We start from the raw sequence: 17711 nt of genomic DNA, 5'->3' as shown, positions 1-17711 counted from the left end.
TTCTTATTACAAATTTATTTTTTAAAAATTTTTTTGTCTGGGAAAAAAATGTAAATAATAATAAAAAAAAAATACCGTTTATGTCATTAGGCACTCCCACGGTTCTCATGTTCTCCTTATGAGTGAAAACAAATGATTGAATGGGCCGCGCTGATAACAGACTACATTGGGGAAGCAAGATTTCTTATCCTAACCCGTAACATCGATATACATCCTTGACCCTCTCTCATTTCGCACCACCTGTCCCGCCAATGATTCATTTCACGGGAAAACAAAATACCATAGGGGTAACTTTATCATAAATTATTCCTTCCGACTCTCCGTTATGGCGGGCAAGTAGCTCGTTTATCAGAGAACCAAAAACCACATAACACGCACACTCTCCAGAAACTCGTTTCAGCTTCTTCTTCTTCTATATATATATAATCGTTTCAGAGCCATTGAAGCTTGAATTTCTTCCAACTTCTTCTTTCTTCTCCATCTCTTTCCCTCTTCGGCTATCGTCCTCTCACCTGCGGAGAAAAATGTTTTACTCGCACCAGCTTCTCGCTCGCAAAGCTTCTCTTGGCCAAATCTGGTAATCTCCGATATCTCTATCTACTTGAAAACAGTATTTTCGATTTGTATTTGTGAATATGGTTTGAAATGGTACTTATCTGACCTTGTCAATGACTTCAATGCGTAATTCGGTTTTCTGTGAAGTTCTTCAATAAAAACAGAGTGTTTGGTTTCTGTGATTTTGAATTTACTGCCTACAATTCGTTTGTAAATTGTTTACTGAGTCTGTCTTCCCGGTTTTTCTTTTAATGGAGGATGGCCGCCACGTTGCACGCGAAGATCAATAGGAGGAAGCTAGATAAGCTCAACATCAGCAAGATCTGGTACCTTCGACGAATAATCATGGAGCTTTCCTTCTTTTTATTTTTTCCTGGAGTTTTTTTCAGTTTAATTTTTTCTTACTCATTAATCTTGTAGCGAGGAGATTTTGAATCCAGCAGTTCCTATGGCTCTCAGACTCTCCGGAATTCTCATGGGTAATCTAATTTTTTTTTACTCCCTGAAATATTTTTGTTAAACAGCCTCTGTTTCAGTTGCAATGTCATAGATTCTTCGTTCATTGCTTTTCAGGGGGAGTAGTGATTGTCTACCAAAGAAAGGTTAAGCTCTTTTACGGTATAACCTTCGAATCCCTTCAACCTTCTCTTTTCTTGGAATTTTGAAATTCAATTTCACTTTTCAATTTCTGATACATTGTTTGAATGTACTTGGGATTTTTCTACAGATGATGTGAATCGTCTTCTGGTACTTTCTTATTCTATAATTTCCCCTGTTCTTATTCGCTATTATTTTCACTGTTTTCCTTTTTGGAGTTCTTAATTTTATGCTTCACTGACTTTATTTTTTCAGGTTGAAATAAACGAAGCATGGAAGATGAAAGCTGCTCCAGATCCCACGGTCCTCCCCAAAGGAAAATCTCAGGCCAAGTAGGCACTGTTCGCTTGTTTCTATTCCTTTTTTTTCTTTTCTGTTTTTTGTTCCCCCTTTTTTTCGGCTTTGATAGTTGATACAAACGTTTTAGCATTAATTTCTGTATTTTTCCCATTTCTGCACTACTTACTAGTATTAGCTATTTAGTATCTATAACTTCCATTTGCAACTGAAATACACAATTCCAATTTGAATGTCCAATAAATAATCAGAGAATGTGGGAAAAGGTAGGGAGATAGTTTACTGAATACTTTGTTTGGGTGTACCTTAATGCTTGCAGGAAAGAGTCCGTGACTCTGCCTGATAACGAAGCGGCCGATGCTGCGGACATTGAGCAGTCGCTTAACTATTCCAACTCCACCCGCATGCCCATGGGGCTCCAACAAACTGGATATTTTGCTATGGTAATTTACTTATAAATTACACTAAGCCCAAATGACGGAAGGCTTCTTATATTCATATATGCGTTGTATATTTGCAGCGACTTGATAGCGTGGATGAATCCTATATTAACGGGAATGTTGAAGATTCACTTCACCAACACCATCAAGGTTGTATATCTTTTCACTCCCTGACCTGTCTCATTATTATTAGTATCGGCTATATCTAGTATGCCGCATCCATATCTAATGCCCATCTGCTAATCTAAGTTTATTTTTTCATTCAGCTGAAGCTGACAATATAACATTATTCGAACACTTCGATTCATATCAAGCTGATGCAAATATGTACAATCGCTTTGAAAGGTGATTTTCGTATCACAATGCATTGTAAATTTGGGTTTATACCAATTTACCCACACTGTCCCGAAACTCAAAAGAACAGAGTATTGATGGAAAAATGTGAATATACTGGTGATGGTTCTCTAGTAAACAAGTGATCCCATTCCCTTTGAGTCCTCTAAGGCAAAAAAATAGATAAATAAAGCTCTCATATTGTGATAAATTACTTATATTATCATTACGGATAATGTGGCAGATTTGATATTGAAGAGGATGATGGGACGCAGTTGAACTTCAATTCAAGAGAGCATACACAGATCCCCGCCACTCTTGTACGGTCTCCACCTCCACCAGATGAGCCTCAAACAGGTTATAGGATGATAATACCTCCCATTTTGTAAAAATTCCTCTCTATGTTTAATGCGTTTATGATAGTTAAACAATACATTCTGGCAGAGAAGGGTGATGAAACAAAAGAATTTTACAATTTTTATATGTACTTTTTCCTGGAAAGAAAGAATTTTCACATTTTTTGTGGAGGATATTATGAAAAATGAAAGTCTTAAGACCTTTTCTTTTTTGCTCATCTTAAAGTCACGCCTATGACTTTGGCCAATAGAGAGTTGATGCTGAAATTAGGACTTCAGTGTGGCTGCTCCCTTCACTCAGAACCCCTAGACTAATTCAAGTTGATAAAAGCCAAACCATACTACTTATATTGCTTCGTTCACCTTATCTGTATATGTCCTCCTCTGTTTCCCAGCCAAAAAAAGAAAAGAATGCCCTCCCTGTGTACTAAACCAATCTGCCTCTTTTGTTTTTCAGACGCTTTATCGTGTGACCTGACAACATTTTATAATAGAATACATTTGATATGAGATTCTTGTCCTTAAGACTTCCTTATCAGCATGTATGGTTTCTCTTCCTCTCTTTAAATGAGATCCCTTCTAGTGTATGTCACCTAATTTCCTAGCTTTGATAACTTCAGAAAATTGAAAGGTTTTACCATGTCTCCTGGCTAACCTCTGAACCCTCCCTGCAGTTGTTAATGAAATGCAGTATGAAATTCCAGACTTCCAAGTCCATAAGAGAGAAGACGAACTCGAAGAAGTTGGACAGGTAGTAAAAACTTATGTATACCATATTCTAGATAGTTAATTTATAAAATATGACTGAAACTTAAACCAACCAAGAAAGTACAGATGAACCAGGTTCAACAGAGGCAGGCGCCCATAAGAAGGAAAAGAAGAGTACCTGCCTTTCTCATGGATGAACAAACTATCATCCCTGGTCCTGTGTACCAGTCTTGGCTTCGAGATGTTTCGGATATTGCCTCAAGGTCAAGTGGAAGGAACAGAAAGGTTTCGATCTGCTCCCTAAGCTGCAATTTCAAGTTTATTCCATTTCTTTGGTGCACTCGAAGTTCAATCACTAAATCCAACAGATCTTACAACTAGGATGTTCCATACACTACGGAAAATACCTTCTTATACACGCAATCAAGGTATAAGGTTCTTATTTCTGTGATCTCTGCAGCGTACCTGTAACGTGTCAACTATGAAGATAGCAAACCTCATGGCATTGCCACCTCAAGTTCTAATGGATAATTTATTTACAACTGGAAGCAGAGAAATATATTATCCAAGCCCTCTTCTGAAGCAGTGGATGAAAAGTTCCCAACCTCCCCATGACTCGCCCTCTGGTCTGTACTACTTATCTTCCTTGGAAAGAAATTTAGGGGATGTTGTTGAATATAGTGGTTTTTTGCTTGCAGTAAGGACCTCCCCGCCCCTGCCCCCAGAACCATCATCATTATCACCACCTCAAAGAGAGAATTATCAAGATCGACCGGAATTTGTAAGCCACTCCAACATTTTCAAGTTACTTTTCTTCTCTTTTACATAACTATTTAGCTTTTGCTTGAAAAAGCCTGACAAATGATAATGAATTCAAAATGTGAAGCCTTTTGAAGATTTTCAAAGTGGAGTTGGTTCACAATCTCAGGGAGTTCCAATAGAAAGGCAAATGCCAAATCCTGACACGCCAATTAACAATCTCATGGATGAACTAATAGCCAATCTTACAAACAACGGAGCCAGGATTACTGAAACAAACCTAATGCAAACACCTGAAAATTCTAGTAATGGCTTGACTTCTGTTCACACTTTGTATCTCTCGCTTCTTTGTAGAGAAGTTTTGTGAATTATCAAAAAATTATTTTGGGCATGCTCTCAATGGTGACTGTTTCATGTGAATTTTCACGAGATCATGAAGTAAGGTCGGTCCCAAGCTCAGCATCCGGACAGGGAATTCCTTCACATAACTCAGAAATGAATTCAGGAAGGTTAGTTGGTATACATCTCTCAAAAACACAGTTACAGGGCAAGCGTTAAAAAAATAAAAAAATAAAAACAAGGACGAAAAAAACAAAAGAAGTTAGTGAATGAGCCCCACTTGCTAGATTGACAACAATAAATGTTCTCTTTTGCTTCTTCTGAAAAAACTGATTGAAGTATTGACCATCAAACAGATCAAGCAAGAAAAGGCCTTATTCTGCATCAAGAAACAGCAGTGGGGGACTTGAGCCAGTAGCTGAGGAGTATCCGTGGCATCATTCTGATTCAAAATTCAAGTTATCAGGGCTACCTGAAAATGACCTGACACCTGGGCAAGGTACATGGCCTATCAAACATTTGATTTTTGTGCTGTAACCAAAGCTGTGGGTTTTTGACATTGTTATCCACTATGGGAATGATCACCTTAATTCTTTACTTTTCTTGGCAGAACTATTGGTAGAAACTGCACCTACCCAAACCCAACAGCCATTCATCAATCACCCAGATGACAAAATAACCGATTCGATTCGAATGTATGTTTCCATCTAATAATTGCTCAATTTTCTGGTCCATTAGTGTTTTTTTTTTTTTTTCATGACCCTTCTATTTTACGAAAATACTTTACAGGCAAATGAAGGCACATTTTGAAACACCAGGAGCCCCTCAAGTCGAATCGTTGAACAATTTAGCTGCCGGACTGAACCGACAAGGAGCAGCTCTGCTTTTCTATCAAACTTGTGGTAACTCATCCATGCACATAATTTTACCCTTCTCCTTGATAATTTTGAGTTTTCACCTAATTTTAAAAAACAAAAAGTTAAGTAACGGAAAATCTCTATGCAGTACTTGCTACTCGCGATTCTCTGAGAGTGGAACAAAAATACCCTTACGGAGACATTCTCATTTCTAGAGGAGCAAAACTGTGAAGCAATGCGGTGAGAGGCGGATCCAGCGTGGCAACTTTTCAAATATTTTATCTTAGGATTATTAGTTTTTTACAAACTTTCTAGATTTATGGTAATTTGTCCCCACAATTTTGTTCATTTTCTCTTGTTATTTTATTTTGGTCTGAATTCTTCTCAACCATTAACTCACAGTTATATATTTTGTAATCAATTTCTTTTTTTTTGCCTCTTACTATTGTTTGTTTAATTTCTTATTGGAATTTAGTATTCATTTCAATTATATAAGATCTTAAATATTGTTATATTTATATAAATATATGTCAATATCAAAAAATACTTCTTTTTTTGGTCAGGTATCAAAAAATAATTTACTTGCGTACTTTTTGAAATAGATATTTTAGTATATGAATGCATATCATAAGTATAATTAATCATATTTATTCGATATTCAAGAATCTATATAAAATAGTCCACAACAATAGAAAGAAGACGAGAAATAACAAATAAGCAAATATTTTGGTTTAATTTTATGCTGATTAGTTAGTTTAGAGATCTTAATTAAGTCAAAAATATATACAGGCATTAGTTGTTTGTATTTCTAATATTACACTCTGACGTAGAGAGTCAAAGTGGAATTAGCAAAGAACAATTCTCAGGTCTTCAATCTGTCTAGAATTGCTCTAGTCCAATTCCTTGTTCTTTTGAACAATAATAGAAGAGAGAAAAAAAACTCAAGTTCAATATTTCAAAATAAAGGTCTATGTCCCATTACATTCAATAGGCTAATCCTCATATTCCTTTTTCCACCATGCAGGGTGAGTAAAATAATAGAAGTAAAGCCACATTAGCAAGAAAATAAAAAAGAAACAAAATGCAGTGTTTTTGCTTATTTAGTTATAAGATATGGACAGAAAAAGAAAGAGTTATGCAGCATGTATATCTGGTTTTCTCAGCTGCATCATTCCCTCCCACTGTAAGAGAGCTCGACCACGAGCGAGGAGGATGAAGAGCAATCAGCAACATTAGGTAGATGATATTCAAAAAGATAAGCAACGTTGAAGGTGTTGGAAATATTTAGATGTGAAGGGAGCTCAAGTTGGTAGGCATTATCTCTAAGTTTCTTCAGTATGCGACAAGGACCAATCTTCTTAGCTTGATGTTTGTTGTAGGTGCCAGTAGGGAACCTTTCTTTTCGAAGATGGACCATGACAAGATCACCAGCTTGAAAAGTCTTATGGCAGTGATGGAGATCAGCTGCAGCCTTGTAACGAGCACATTGTTGGCGTTTAAATTATGTGTGACTTGGGTATGAATATCCTGAATTTTGTTTGCCAACGTTTCAGCTATCTTGTGAGGAGGGAAAAGGGTGGAAGTAATGTCAACAATGTGGTTAGGTGGTTTGGTATAGACAAATAGTAAAGGGGTGAATCCTATTGAACAATTTACCATGCTGTTATAGGTGAACTCAGCTTGAGACAAGTATGAATCTCACTGTTTTGGAGAGTCACCAGCAAGGCTACGAAGCATGGAGCTAGGGGTACAATTCACAACCTTTGTTTGGCCATATGTTTGAGGGTGGTAAGCACTACTAAACTAAAGCACGATATCAAACTTGAGCCATAAGGTTTTCCAAAAATGGTTAAGGAACTTGACATCCCAATTGGAGGTGATCGATCTTAGTATGACGTGAAGCCTCACAATTTCTCAAAAGAATAGGGTGGTGACCACATAGGATGCATCGACGGCTTTCTTGCAAGGAAGAAAGTGAACCATCTTGGAGAAATGGTTGACAACAACCAAAATGGAATGAACTTTGCGTTGTGAAAGAGGAAGACCGAGAATGAAATCAAGTGATATATCTTCCCAAATGCTGTGGGGACGGGTAAGGGAGTGTATAGACCGGTATTTTGGTGATGACCCTTAGCAGTTTGACAAACAGCACAATACTTGATAAACTTAGTGACATCCCGTTTTAAGTGAGGCCAAAAATAACGCTCCTCGAGAAGGAAATTTATCTTATCTCGTCTGATATGAGCAGTTAAGCCTCCACCATGGAGTTCTTTAATAAGCTGAAAACAAAAAGAGTTTTAAAGGTTTCATAGTTGCAGCCCTTTGAAAAGATACCTGTCATGAATATGAAAACCTCCAGCTGCCTCGTGCAAGTGGCACTTATGCCAAATGTGACCAAGATCAGGATCGTCCGGGTACTGGTCCTTAAGTGCAGAGAACCCCACAACCTCAAGTTGTAATTTGTTGAGAAGATGCATCTTGCGGTTGAGAGCATCCGCCACTCTATTATGTTTTCCAGCTTTATGGTGAAACACATTAGGAAATTTCTGAAGGAATTGGGACCAGCGGATGTGCATCTTATTGATATGCTTCTTCGAATTGAAATGTTGCAAAGCTTGGTGATCGCAATGAAGAACAAATTCCCTTTGAACTAAGTAATGCTCCTAATGCTTGAAAGCTCGCACAATTGCATGTGATTCTTGCTCGTAAGCGGACCATAGTTGACGTGCAGGGGATAACTTTTCGCTGAAAAACTCAATAGCCCGTTATTCTTGCATAATAACAGCTCCAATTCCCGTGGAAGATGTGTCCGTTTCAATTCGAAGACCTTATTAAAATCTGGAAATGCTAACACAAATGCTTCGGTAAGATGTTTCTTCAAAGTTTCGAAGCTTTGCTATTGGATAAAGCCCCATTGGAATTTTCCTTTCTTTAGACAATCCGTTAGAGGTCCGGCAATAGAACTAAAATTCCTAACAAAATGCGTGTAGAAGATGGCAAGTCCGTGGAAGCTTCGAACTTCAGTTGTTGTTGTCGGGGTTTTCCAATCACTAATTGCAGCCACTTTGGATGCCATGTTTGCCCACTATAAATCCTAAGAAGAGAAGCTCCATACTCATAAAAGAACACTTTTGGAGGTTGAGATACAGCTGGTGATCCTTGAGAATCTAGAAAACTTGCTTTACATGTTCAATGTGGACTTCATTGGATGGCTATAAACAAGGATGTCATCAAAGTATACCTCCACACAATGTCCAATGAGAGGTTGCAAAATCTGGGTCATTAAGCGCGTAAAGGTGCTTGGTGCGTTACACAAATCTAAAGGCATAACTTGCCACTCATAGAGACCTGAAGGAGTCTTGAATGCAGTCTTCCACTCATCTTCGGGTCGAATATGTATTTGATGATACCCACTGCGAAGGTCTAACTTGGAGAATACTTGAGCCCACTCAACTTGTCTAGCATATTTTCTAAGCAGGGAATGGGAAATCGGTACTTGGTAGTGATTTTGTTGATGGCCCGGCAATCAATACATATTCTCCATTCACCATTTTTCTTTGGAACAATAAAGGCAGGTACTGCATATGGACTAAAACTCTCTTCGATGAGATTCTTTTTCAGCAAGTCTTCAACTATTTGGTGTGAGCTTCTTTCGGTATCATATGGTAGTGAGAAAGATTGGGAAGTCTCGCTCCTGGCAGCAAGTCAATGGCATGTTGAATATCTCTCATGGGAGGTAGGGAGTCGAGCAATTCATTTAGACAAATTGAGACAAAATCATCAAGGAGTTGCTGAATTGGTTGAGGAATTTGAGGACTTATTGTGGCTTGAACCGAGGCAACAATACCCAAATAAAGTTGTGACTATTTTGTTTGTAACTCAAAATGCTTCCGAGAAATTATTAAAAGTACAGGAGCCTTGTCCAAAGGTTGAGCTGGTGGCAGTCCTTGTGTGGGCAGGAATTTAGGATCAGGTTACGGCTTGGAAGGGAGTGGAACAATTTTCTTTCCTTTCTAATGAAAGGAATGAGTATTTTTTTCGGCCATCATGTATCACGAAATTATCGAATTGCTACGGCCGACCTAAGAGGATGTGGCATGCATCCATCTCCACGACATTACAAACAATTTCATCAACATAATGCTTCCCTATGCTGAAATGGACTTTACATAGCTCGGTAACTTTAGTTTCAATCCCCTTTTTAATCCAACCAACTTTGTAAAGATTTTGGTAATTCATGGTGGAAAGTTTCAAGGCTTTAACTAGGGATTCGGACACTATATTCTCATTATTCCCACTGTCTATGAACACCTCACACACTTTCTTGTTGATAGTACATTTAGTTTTGAAAATAACATGGCGTTGAGGCTCCGTGCGATGTTTGGGAGAAAACAAAAAATTTTGTATGATGCAAACTACTGGTTCTCCGTGGTCCTCATCTACCAATTCGGTTTCATCTCCCACAGTGGCAAATTCTTCCCCTAAATTCTCTTGATTTTCCACCAGGTTAAGTTGCTTTCGGAGTGAACACACATTAGATTTATGGCCTTGCTGGCCACATTTGAAGCATTTCAAAGGATAAGGTTGGGCATAAGTATTAGAAGCCCTGTTGGATGGCTGTTGAGGTTTGCAAACTAGTTTCACAGAGTTTTCAATGGGTGTATTCTTATGGTGAGGTAGTTAGGAGGACTGGGGCTTAGATTTGGATGGGTAAAAGTCATTCGGTGGCTTCCATTTAGTTGGGGTCTTAATGGTTGCTCTCTCTAGTTATTTCTCAACCTTGAAAGCCAAATTAACAGCTTTAGTGAGACTCTAAATAGTACTAAGCTCCAACCTCTCCTGAATTGGAGTAATTCATCCGGCCACATATTTAGCAACAAGTTGTCCCTCATTCTCATTCAAATTCACCCGAGCACTCAGTCTATAAAATTCTTCAGTATACTCACTAATAGAATGGGTACCTTGGTGGCAATGATGGTACTGTTGACAAAGTATTTGCTCAAAATCAGCAGGGAGGAATCTGGCCCATCAACATTCGACGTAATTGAGACCACGATTGAATCAAACCCTTCCCTTGTTTCCTTCTGTTATTGAGTACTTGTTCCCACCAAGCTGAAGCACCTCCATGGAATTTATAAGCTACCTATTTTTCCTCAGGTATTGACATATACTCAAAGAAAGATTCAACAGTTTGCAACCAATCAAGGAAGTCCTCAATATTCAGAGACCCATCAAAATTTGGTATGTCTACCTTAATATGGTAATTGGAAGCATTTTGATCTCGGGCATACCTGCTAGTTGTGGGTTTAGTACCACGACCCAATGCCATGGTTGCTAGTTCATCCTTCGAGTCTGAATCGAGTGGAAGAGGAGCACGGGGTTGCACATTGTGAAAATGCCATCGTTGAACTCGTGGGAATCGAGGTGGTGGAGAGTCTTGAAGGTCCGGATCTGGAAGATTTACCAGCTGAGCAGGTGTTTGTTGAACCGGAGTTGTTGTAGATCCGTCACCGGAATGGTCAGGAAGATGAGCAGTAGCAGTCCCATTATTCTGCACCAAAGTGGAGCTAAGCACGGAACAAAGCTGCCGAATCTCATTTGAGAGAATGTCAAATTTTTGTTCTACTTTGGCAACAGCAGATAGAAGAATTTTCGAGTGATTTTCTTCATTGGAATTTTGATGCGAGCTTTCACCGAGATTGGCCATGAGCATTTCGAGAGGATTTCGGTGGCTCTGATACCAATTAACATAGAGAGTCAAAGTGGAATCACCAAAGAACAATTCTCAGGTCTTCAACCTGTCCCTAATTGCTCTGGTCCAATTCCTTGTTCTTTCGAACAGTAACAGAAGAGAGAAAAAAAAAAACTCAAGTTCAATATTTCAAAATAAAGGTCTTTGCCCCTTACATTCAGTAGGCTAATCCTTATATTCCTTGTTCCACCATGTGGGGTGAGTAAAATAAAAGAAGTAAAGCCACATCAGCAAGAAGAAACAAAACGCAGCGTTTTTGCTTATTTAGTTATAAGATATAGACAAAAAAAAAAAAAAAAAAGAGTTATGCAGCATGTATATGTGGCTTTCTTAGCTACATCACACTCCTAAGCATATAATATAAGTTTTATGTCCATTACGATGTCAGATTATCTATGTTGTGAAGCTAATTATCAAAATACCTGGCCAAAAATAAAGGTTTAAATTGGAATAGTTAAGCCCCTTTCCAATTTAGGGCACAGGGACACTCGATAGCCAAAGGACCCAAAAAAAAAAAAAAAAAAAAACTAATTATCAAAATATTAATTTGTTAATTATTTTGTAGTATAAGATATTTTAGAGTAATTCAAGTAACTTTACTTCATATATTATAATACTATTAATATTTTCATCTATACACTATACAGATTTGAAAAAATATTAATAATAAATGACATTGAACATTTATATTAGTAAGGATAATTTATACATATTTTAATATTTATTTTGATATCATGTTTATCTCATTAAGTTTTTGTATTAATATTTTAAAATTGATCGCCACGACTTAGTCCAAAATTAGGGTGGTTTCTTAATGCGATGGACGGTTTTATATGAGTTATATCTTAAGTTGTTTTTTCAGCTTATAGACTATAATCCCTCGTTGTAATTAGAAAAGAAATTATAATATAACTATAATTTTAAATTTTCAAAAAAATAAAAATAAATTTTCTGATCAGAATTTTATTCATGATCTATTTTTATTGCACAACAAAAGTATAGAATTAAGAAGTTTCATACTCTTAATTTGGAACAAAGGTAATCTCCGTTTTATAAATATGGAAGATCATAATTTAGGTTAATCATACTATGCCGAACCCAATGGTTATAGTTGTGCTTTTTCTTTTTTTTTTCTTTTTTGGCAATACTATTTGTGCCATTGTTAAATTGTAAATTATGGCCAATTTAGGAGTGTCAACTTCGTTTATGGTTAAAAATTAAAATAAAATAAAAAAATTATAACTATACAAAATAAAATTTTTAATTGATTACTAAAAATACATAAAATATTTCCGTAACAATTATGTTTTAATAATAACAAAAATTAATGGATAAAACAAGTAAAGACCATATCCATAAACTAAAGAAATCAAAGTGACGACCAAAAACTGTTATAAAATGATTTATTTACTATTTATTACTTTTTTAGTTGCATTTCTTTTTGGTGAAATTATTTACACTTTCATATAAAGTCCGTTTTGTATAGCTGATGAAAGTAGAACTTTAATTTATAGAGATTTATATTATAGATCTTTTTGAAAAGAAAAATTTTTTTTATTAAAAAGTTAATAAGTGTTTGGTTTTAAATAAAAAACTGCATTAAATGCTCACTGAGTTTCCATATAACCTAAAGATGCTATATTAAATACTTAATGAGTTTTTATATAAGTTAAAAAGAAGAATTTTTCTAGAAAAGCACAAACTTTGGACTTCTTTAAAGCAGTTTAAAAAAACTGTTTTTTTAATCAACAAGTGTTTGTTGACTTTTGCCAAATATTCTTATTTTTTAATAAAAAAGCTTTTCGCCTTCAAAAAAAGCTTTTAACCCCAAAAACAATTATGCCAAACATACCCATATACATTTTACAAAATCTTGCTATTTCTTTCTATTCATATTTATTTATTTATTTATTTTGCTTCAATGTCCTTCTACTTTGAGTCTTTGATTTCTATAGTCTATTCTAGTTTATTAATTTCTTGTTTTCTTAAATTGTTTTTCATTTAAATTATAATATTTTTCAAACATAACTTTTTTTTTTTAATCATATTTTTAAAACATAGCTATTGAAGAGATTTTTGTATCGTTTTAGACCTATTCATATTTTCCTCAAATGGATTACTTTATTTTTAATCTAAACTATAAATTTGCACTATTTTAATGCTAATATAATAGCTATTATTATTATTATTGTTACGGAATTGGGAGAAAAACAAATAGCAACGGAAACAAAGAAAGCGAAGAACAAACACAAAATTAACGTGGAAACCCTTGATGGGAAAAACCACGGGCAGGGAGAACAAATCCAATATCAAAAGATTGGTACAAAAGGTGAGCCTGACTGTGCGATACCTTCTTTACCCTAATTACAGCCGAAAACTAAATATATATAGTACAGAAGAAACTCTAAAATTGAACAGGTCCATACCGCGGGGGCGTTGCCCCCGCACCCCCATCGGGCTCAGTGGTGGGCTACGGTCTCGGGCCTATCGGCCCGAGACCTCCGCTTCCACCACAAAGCCTCAAATTTTTCTCCAAAATTTAGTTTCACCAAATGGGTCGCACCGCGAGCTTTTCGAGTCGGGTCAACAAGAATTCGGGTCACAAACTCTAACAATTATTATTATTTATTTTTTTACCAAATGAGCCAACATTGCTTAACTAATAGAAGTTTCCTATTTAACTAATGATCTTGCAAGCACAAATGTTACTAGTTATAACTATTCTTATAAATTGAGAAGACACAATATGATCGACCCAAAAATTGTAATTCTCCATTATTGATTGAGAGACTATCGTTTTTCATTACTCGCTCCACAGAGATAAGCTAATGACTTACATACTATAGTAGTTTCGGATTTATTTTATTAAAAAAAAAAATCATCTGACTCTTTTATGGAGGAATTGATAAAAATAAAATAATATTAAAACTTTTTTTGAATGAAAAATAATATTAACATTAATGGTTGTCATATAATTTAACAATATTTAGCATTTCATTATTTGGTCCGCTAGTTCTCCTTCTTTTAGCAAATTATTGAATGCTAAATAGCATTATTGCAATTATTTTCAGAAGAACTTTACAAAATAACAATTTTTTTCTGGCAACAAAATAATGATAATAATAAAAAAAAAAAACATGGTGATATACTTGGTATCAAAACTTTGGATTGATTGTATTTTGGTAATCTCTAATTTTAGAATATTGTAATTTAGACCTTTAGCTTTAAAAATCACTATATTGAGTTTTTCTTTTTTTTTTAATTTGGTGCCCATTTAGCCTTTTATATATATATATATATATATATATGTTTTATATATATATATATATAATTTTTTTTTTTTGGGTTTATGATTAGGGTTACTTGAACACAATTATGGGGAAAAAAAAAATTCCTTGAATACAAAACCTCGCATATAAAACAAATGTGTAAAATGTATGCCTTTAAACCGTCGTATGTCTTTAAAAGGACACCTTTTATAAACTTAAAACCCTTTTATAAGTCCGTATTAAATTGAATTGGACTGAATGATAATGAATTTAGTCTGATTTCATGTTTATTGAAATTTTTTTTTTTTCTCATCCAATTGGATGATGTATCATCTAGCCCTTATCATACCATTTTTAACCAACTAGGTTAATTAATCCAATTGAAAATCATAGGTTTAGATGGAATTATTCCATTCGAAACCCTTAACCGGGTCAGCATTGACTGGCATTGACCAACTTTTTATTGATGTTGACCGACCTTTGACCAGTGTTAACCACCGGATGATCGGTTCTCGCCGGTTGAAAAATTCATGAAAATTGTGTTGGGGTTTGGTTAAGTCCTAAAATAATTTTTAATTAATTTTATTTTAAATTTATATTATAAATTATTCAAACTAAAAAAAAAAAAAAAAAAGGTTATATTTTATAATCCAATCCCACTTTTGTTAGTGTTTCAAACGAGTAACAGTATTAGACTATTCTATCCAATTCAACGTTATGCAATACAATCCAATCCTATTTTTACAGCTCATTATGATGATTCAGATGGGCCCTAAATAATTATGGCGTTTGACTTCTAATGCAATTCCGAAATATGAGTTGTGACCGAAATTATGCGAAACAACTTGAACATATATATATATATATATATATTATTGATATTGAAGAATTTTATTATAATTGGATTAATGTAAAACAAATTAAAAATAGAAGGCTTAATGTGCAAGGTTTAAAAACTAAAACTGTAAATTACTACATTTTAAAATTAAAGGATATCAAAGTGCATATAACCTTAAAATTTTCTATATAATTTGCAATAAGGTTCTTACTTTGCTACCACTTTTTTAGAAAATCCAAGGCAGATAATTTATTAGTCAGCTTTATTATTCAAACTGCGTAGAGGACAAATGAAATGAAAAATAAAAAATAAAAAAATAAAAAAATCCTTAATTTAAATACAACCATTTAGTTCCATTAATCTTATTGATGATATATATATAAAAAAAAAAAAGTATGTAACTTATATGTGGTTAATATGTCATCATAAATCATTTATAATTGAATTTTTAATCATTATTTTTATAAGATACATCGCACACGATAATTGAAAATAATATCAATTATTATGATATGATTATTATATGTAAAATTTTCTTTAATAATAATAATAAATAATCATAACAAATAATAATATTTTTAAAATATATTTGAATCACATAGATAATAATGACTATAGATGATAATTGCAAATCTCTGAATACCATAAACTTAAAGCTAAAATCTCTATTTCAATTTATAAAATAATAATAACAATAATAAAATAATGTTGAAAAAACAAAAAGAAAACCATGGGTGGAGAGCCACAATGGATTAGTTGAAGATTTGGTCATTACACGTTGTTTTGCACTCATTAACAACTCACAATTGCACATGGTTTAATTATTTAAAAATAACTCCATGGGTGCATGCACATGCCTTGGTCATTTATTATATCAGCTTTTTAGTCCTTAACTGCCATCTCTCCCTAATTTTTTACCAAAAACAAATTCCAATCCAAAACCATATTGCGGTTTCTCACTGCACTGGTTATTTTAAACTCCAAATTTTGTTCTTTATAAAATATAAGAAATGTATAGGTGGGAGATCTCACTTCTGGCCGAACCACGTTCACTTTCTCTGCCCAATAGTTCAAAATCCAATTTAATCATATAAAATGTTTATAATAATGTTTTTTTTTTCTTTTGTATTTTCAGAAATGGGAAAAATAATTAAATTAAGTCGCTTTAAAATAAAATTCAAGTTCTCATTTTCTTTTATGACACCAATTTCATCAATTAGAAACTGTTCCAACATCAATTTAAGCGAATTTCTTTGCAAAAAATTAAAATAAATTCTAATCGTGCATTTATTATTATTATTTTTTTTTTTGTGGGGTTTATGGCTTGGAAATACATTTTTGTTCCTATCTAGAAGAAGGGTGATAATCCACCTACGTTAAAATTGGGGTTTCCCATTTTGCTTATATTTAATGACCCTTTTTAAATAACTCCAACAAACCACCACTGTACACCAACACTACCCAAAAACCTCCCTATTCACTCTCTCTCTCTCTCTCTCTCTCTCTCTCTCTCTGATGTGGTCGCCATGGTTGAGATCACCAAGCAGAATTCAAAGACCAAAATCACGTTCATCAAGCTTCTCTTGCTCATCTTTTAAAGATATCCAAACCCTTTGCAAAGAAGAATCCGAACCCAACCACCAATCCGGGTACCTCAGCCCCAGAACCGCCTCCATTTTCCACCGGGTCAAGATCCTCCGCGTCTGGGCCCACCGTAATTCCACCATCCCCACCCTACCAGATGGTGATCAACGGATCGTAATCTACTACACTAGCCTCCGTGTCGTGCGGAAGACCTTCGAGGCCTGCAGAGCCGTCCGATCTATTCTCAGGGGGTTTCGTGTGCCAATGGACGAACGAGATGTGTCTATGGACGCCAAGCTTCTAGACGAGTTACAGGGGATTATTGGGCATAAGAATCTGAACCTCCCTGTGGTTTTCATCGGTGGGAGATTCATTGGTGGGGCAGAAGAGATCAAACAGCTTCATGAGCGTGGGGAATTGAACAGATTGATCCAAGGGCTGCCAGTTGTGGACCCCAGAGGTTGTGATTCTTGTGGAGGGCTGAGATTTGTTGTGTGTGATCTATGTGATGGAAGCCATAAGGTCTACATGGAGAAGAGTGGGTTTAGGACTTGTATGGCCTGCAATGAGAACGGTTTGATCAGATGCCCTGCATGTTCTTCCCTGCGATGCGCCACACACGAGTGTAGCTGGGAATCGACTCGTGGAATACTGGGATACAATGAAATAAAAATCTGAAAAAAAAAAAAAAAATTTCGTTTCCCTTTTTTATTTTTTTTCCTTTATATATAAACTTTTTTTTCCTTCTTGGATATAGATTGGGTTCTTTTTTTGTTTTTTTTTTGTTTTTTTCCCCCTTTTTTGTGGTAGTTTAGTGATTATAAAAATATTAAAAAGGAACCAAAATTGTAATTAGTATTTTGCTTCTATTGATATATTTATATATATATATATATGGAAAAAAAATTATAAATCTCTATTGCAGTATAATATAAGATTAAAAGGTATTTTCAGCAAAAAAATTAAAAAAAGATTAAAAGGTTTTTGGTTAGTGTTTGCACTTAAAAAAGGGCTTTTATTTGTCATG

General features: G+C 34.9%; 2 protein-coding genes across 4 annotated transcripts; both read left to right on the top strand.

Annotated features, from left to right (window-relative positions):
* The first annotated feature begins 155 nt into the window (after positions 1–155).
* Positions 156–5676, top strand: LOC107413904 (sister chromatid cohesion 1 protein 1). 3 transcript variants are annotated; one of them, XM_025072131.3, is made up of 20 exons: positions 156–577; positions 813–881; positions 976–1034; positions 1129–1173; positions 1283–1302; positions 1408–1484; positions 1769–1892; positions 1970–2039; positions 2156–2234; positions 2467–2579; positions 3253–3329; positions 3413–3571; positions 3747–3912; positions 3985–4067; positions 4173–4350; positions 4485–4554; positions 4741–4883; positions 4995–5079; positions 5174–5286; positions 5390–5676. In XM_025072131.3, exons 1-20 carry the CDS (start codon positions 525–527, stop codon positions 5470–5472), a joined length of 1866 nt encoding a protein of 621 aa, XP_024927899.1. In that variant the 5' UTR covers positions 156–524; the 3' UTR covers positions 5473–5676. The 3 variants fall into 3 exon arrangements, with proteins under 3 accessions (XP_024927899.1, XP_015877444.1, XP_060675423.1); XM_016021958.4 differs by having other exon boundaries at positions 4476–4554; XM_060819440.1 differs by lacking the exons at positions 156–577; positions 813–881; positions 1283–1302 and having other exon boundaries at positions 4476–4554.
* Positions 5677–16460: 10784 nt separating this feature from the next.
* Positions 16461–17460, top strand: LOC107413889 (uncharacterized protein At5g39865). The gene has a single exon (XM_016021943.4). It carries the CDS (start codon positions 16616–16618, stop codon positions 17360–17362), a length of 747 nt encoding a protein of 248 aa, XP_015877429.3. The 5' UTR covers positions 16461–16615; the 3' UTR covers positions 17363–17460.
* The last annotated feature ends 251 nt before the right edge of the window (positions 17461–17711 follow it).

The sequence above is a fragment of the Ziziphus jujuba genome, chromosome 8 (genome assembly GCF_031755915.1).
Source record: "Ziziphus jujuba cultivar Dongzao chromosome 8, ASM3175591v1".
NCBI classification, from domain to species: Eukaryota; Viridiplantae; Streptophyta; class Magnoliopsida; order Rosales; family Rhamnaceae; genus Ziziphus; species Ziziphus jujuba.
Note: the sequence above shows the minus strand (reverse complement) of the source record. Positions and strands in the feature narration are given on the sequence as shown.

Bases quoted from the DNA above. Each gene is read 5' to 3' on its own strand.
- LOC107413889 (XM_016021943.4), top strand. From the start codon at position 16,616: ATGTGGTCGCCATGGTTGAGATCACCAAGCAGAATTCAAAGACCAAAA.
- LOC107413904 (XM_016021958.4), top strand. From the start codon at position 525: ATGTTTTACTCGCACCAGCTTCTCGCTCGCAAAGCTTCTCTTGGCCAA. The intron at 4,884-4,994 runs GTACATGGCCTA...TTTTCTTGGCAG, and splicing joins TGACCTGACACCTGGGCAAG to AACTATTGGTAGAAACTGCA. The intron at 5,287-5,389 runs GTAACTCATCCA...ATCTCTATGCAG, and splicing joins GCTTTTCTATCAAACTTGTG to TACTTGCTACTCGCGATTCT.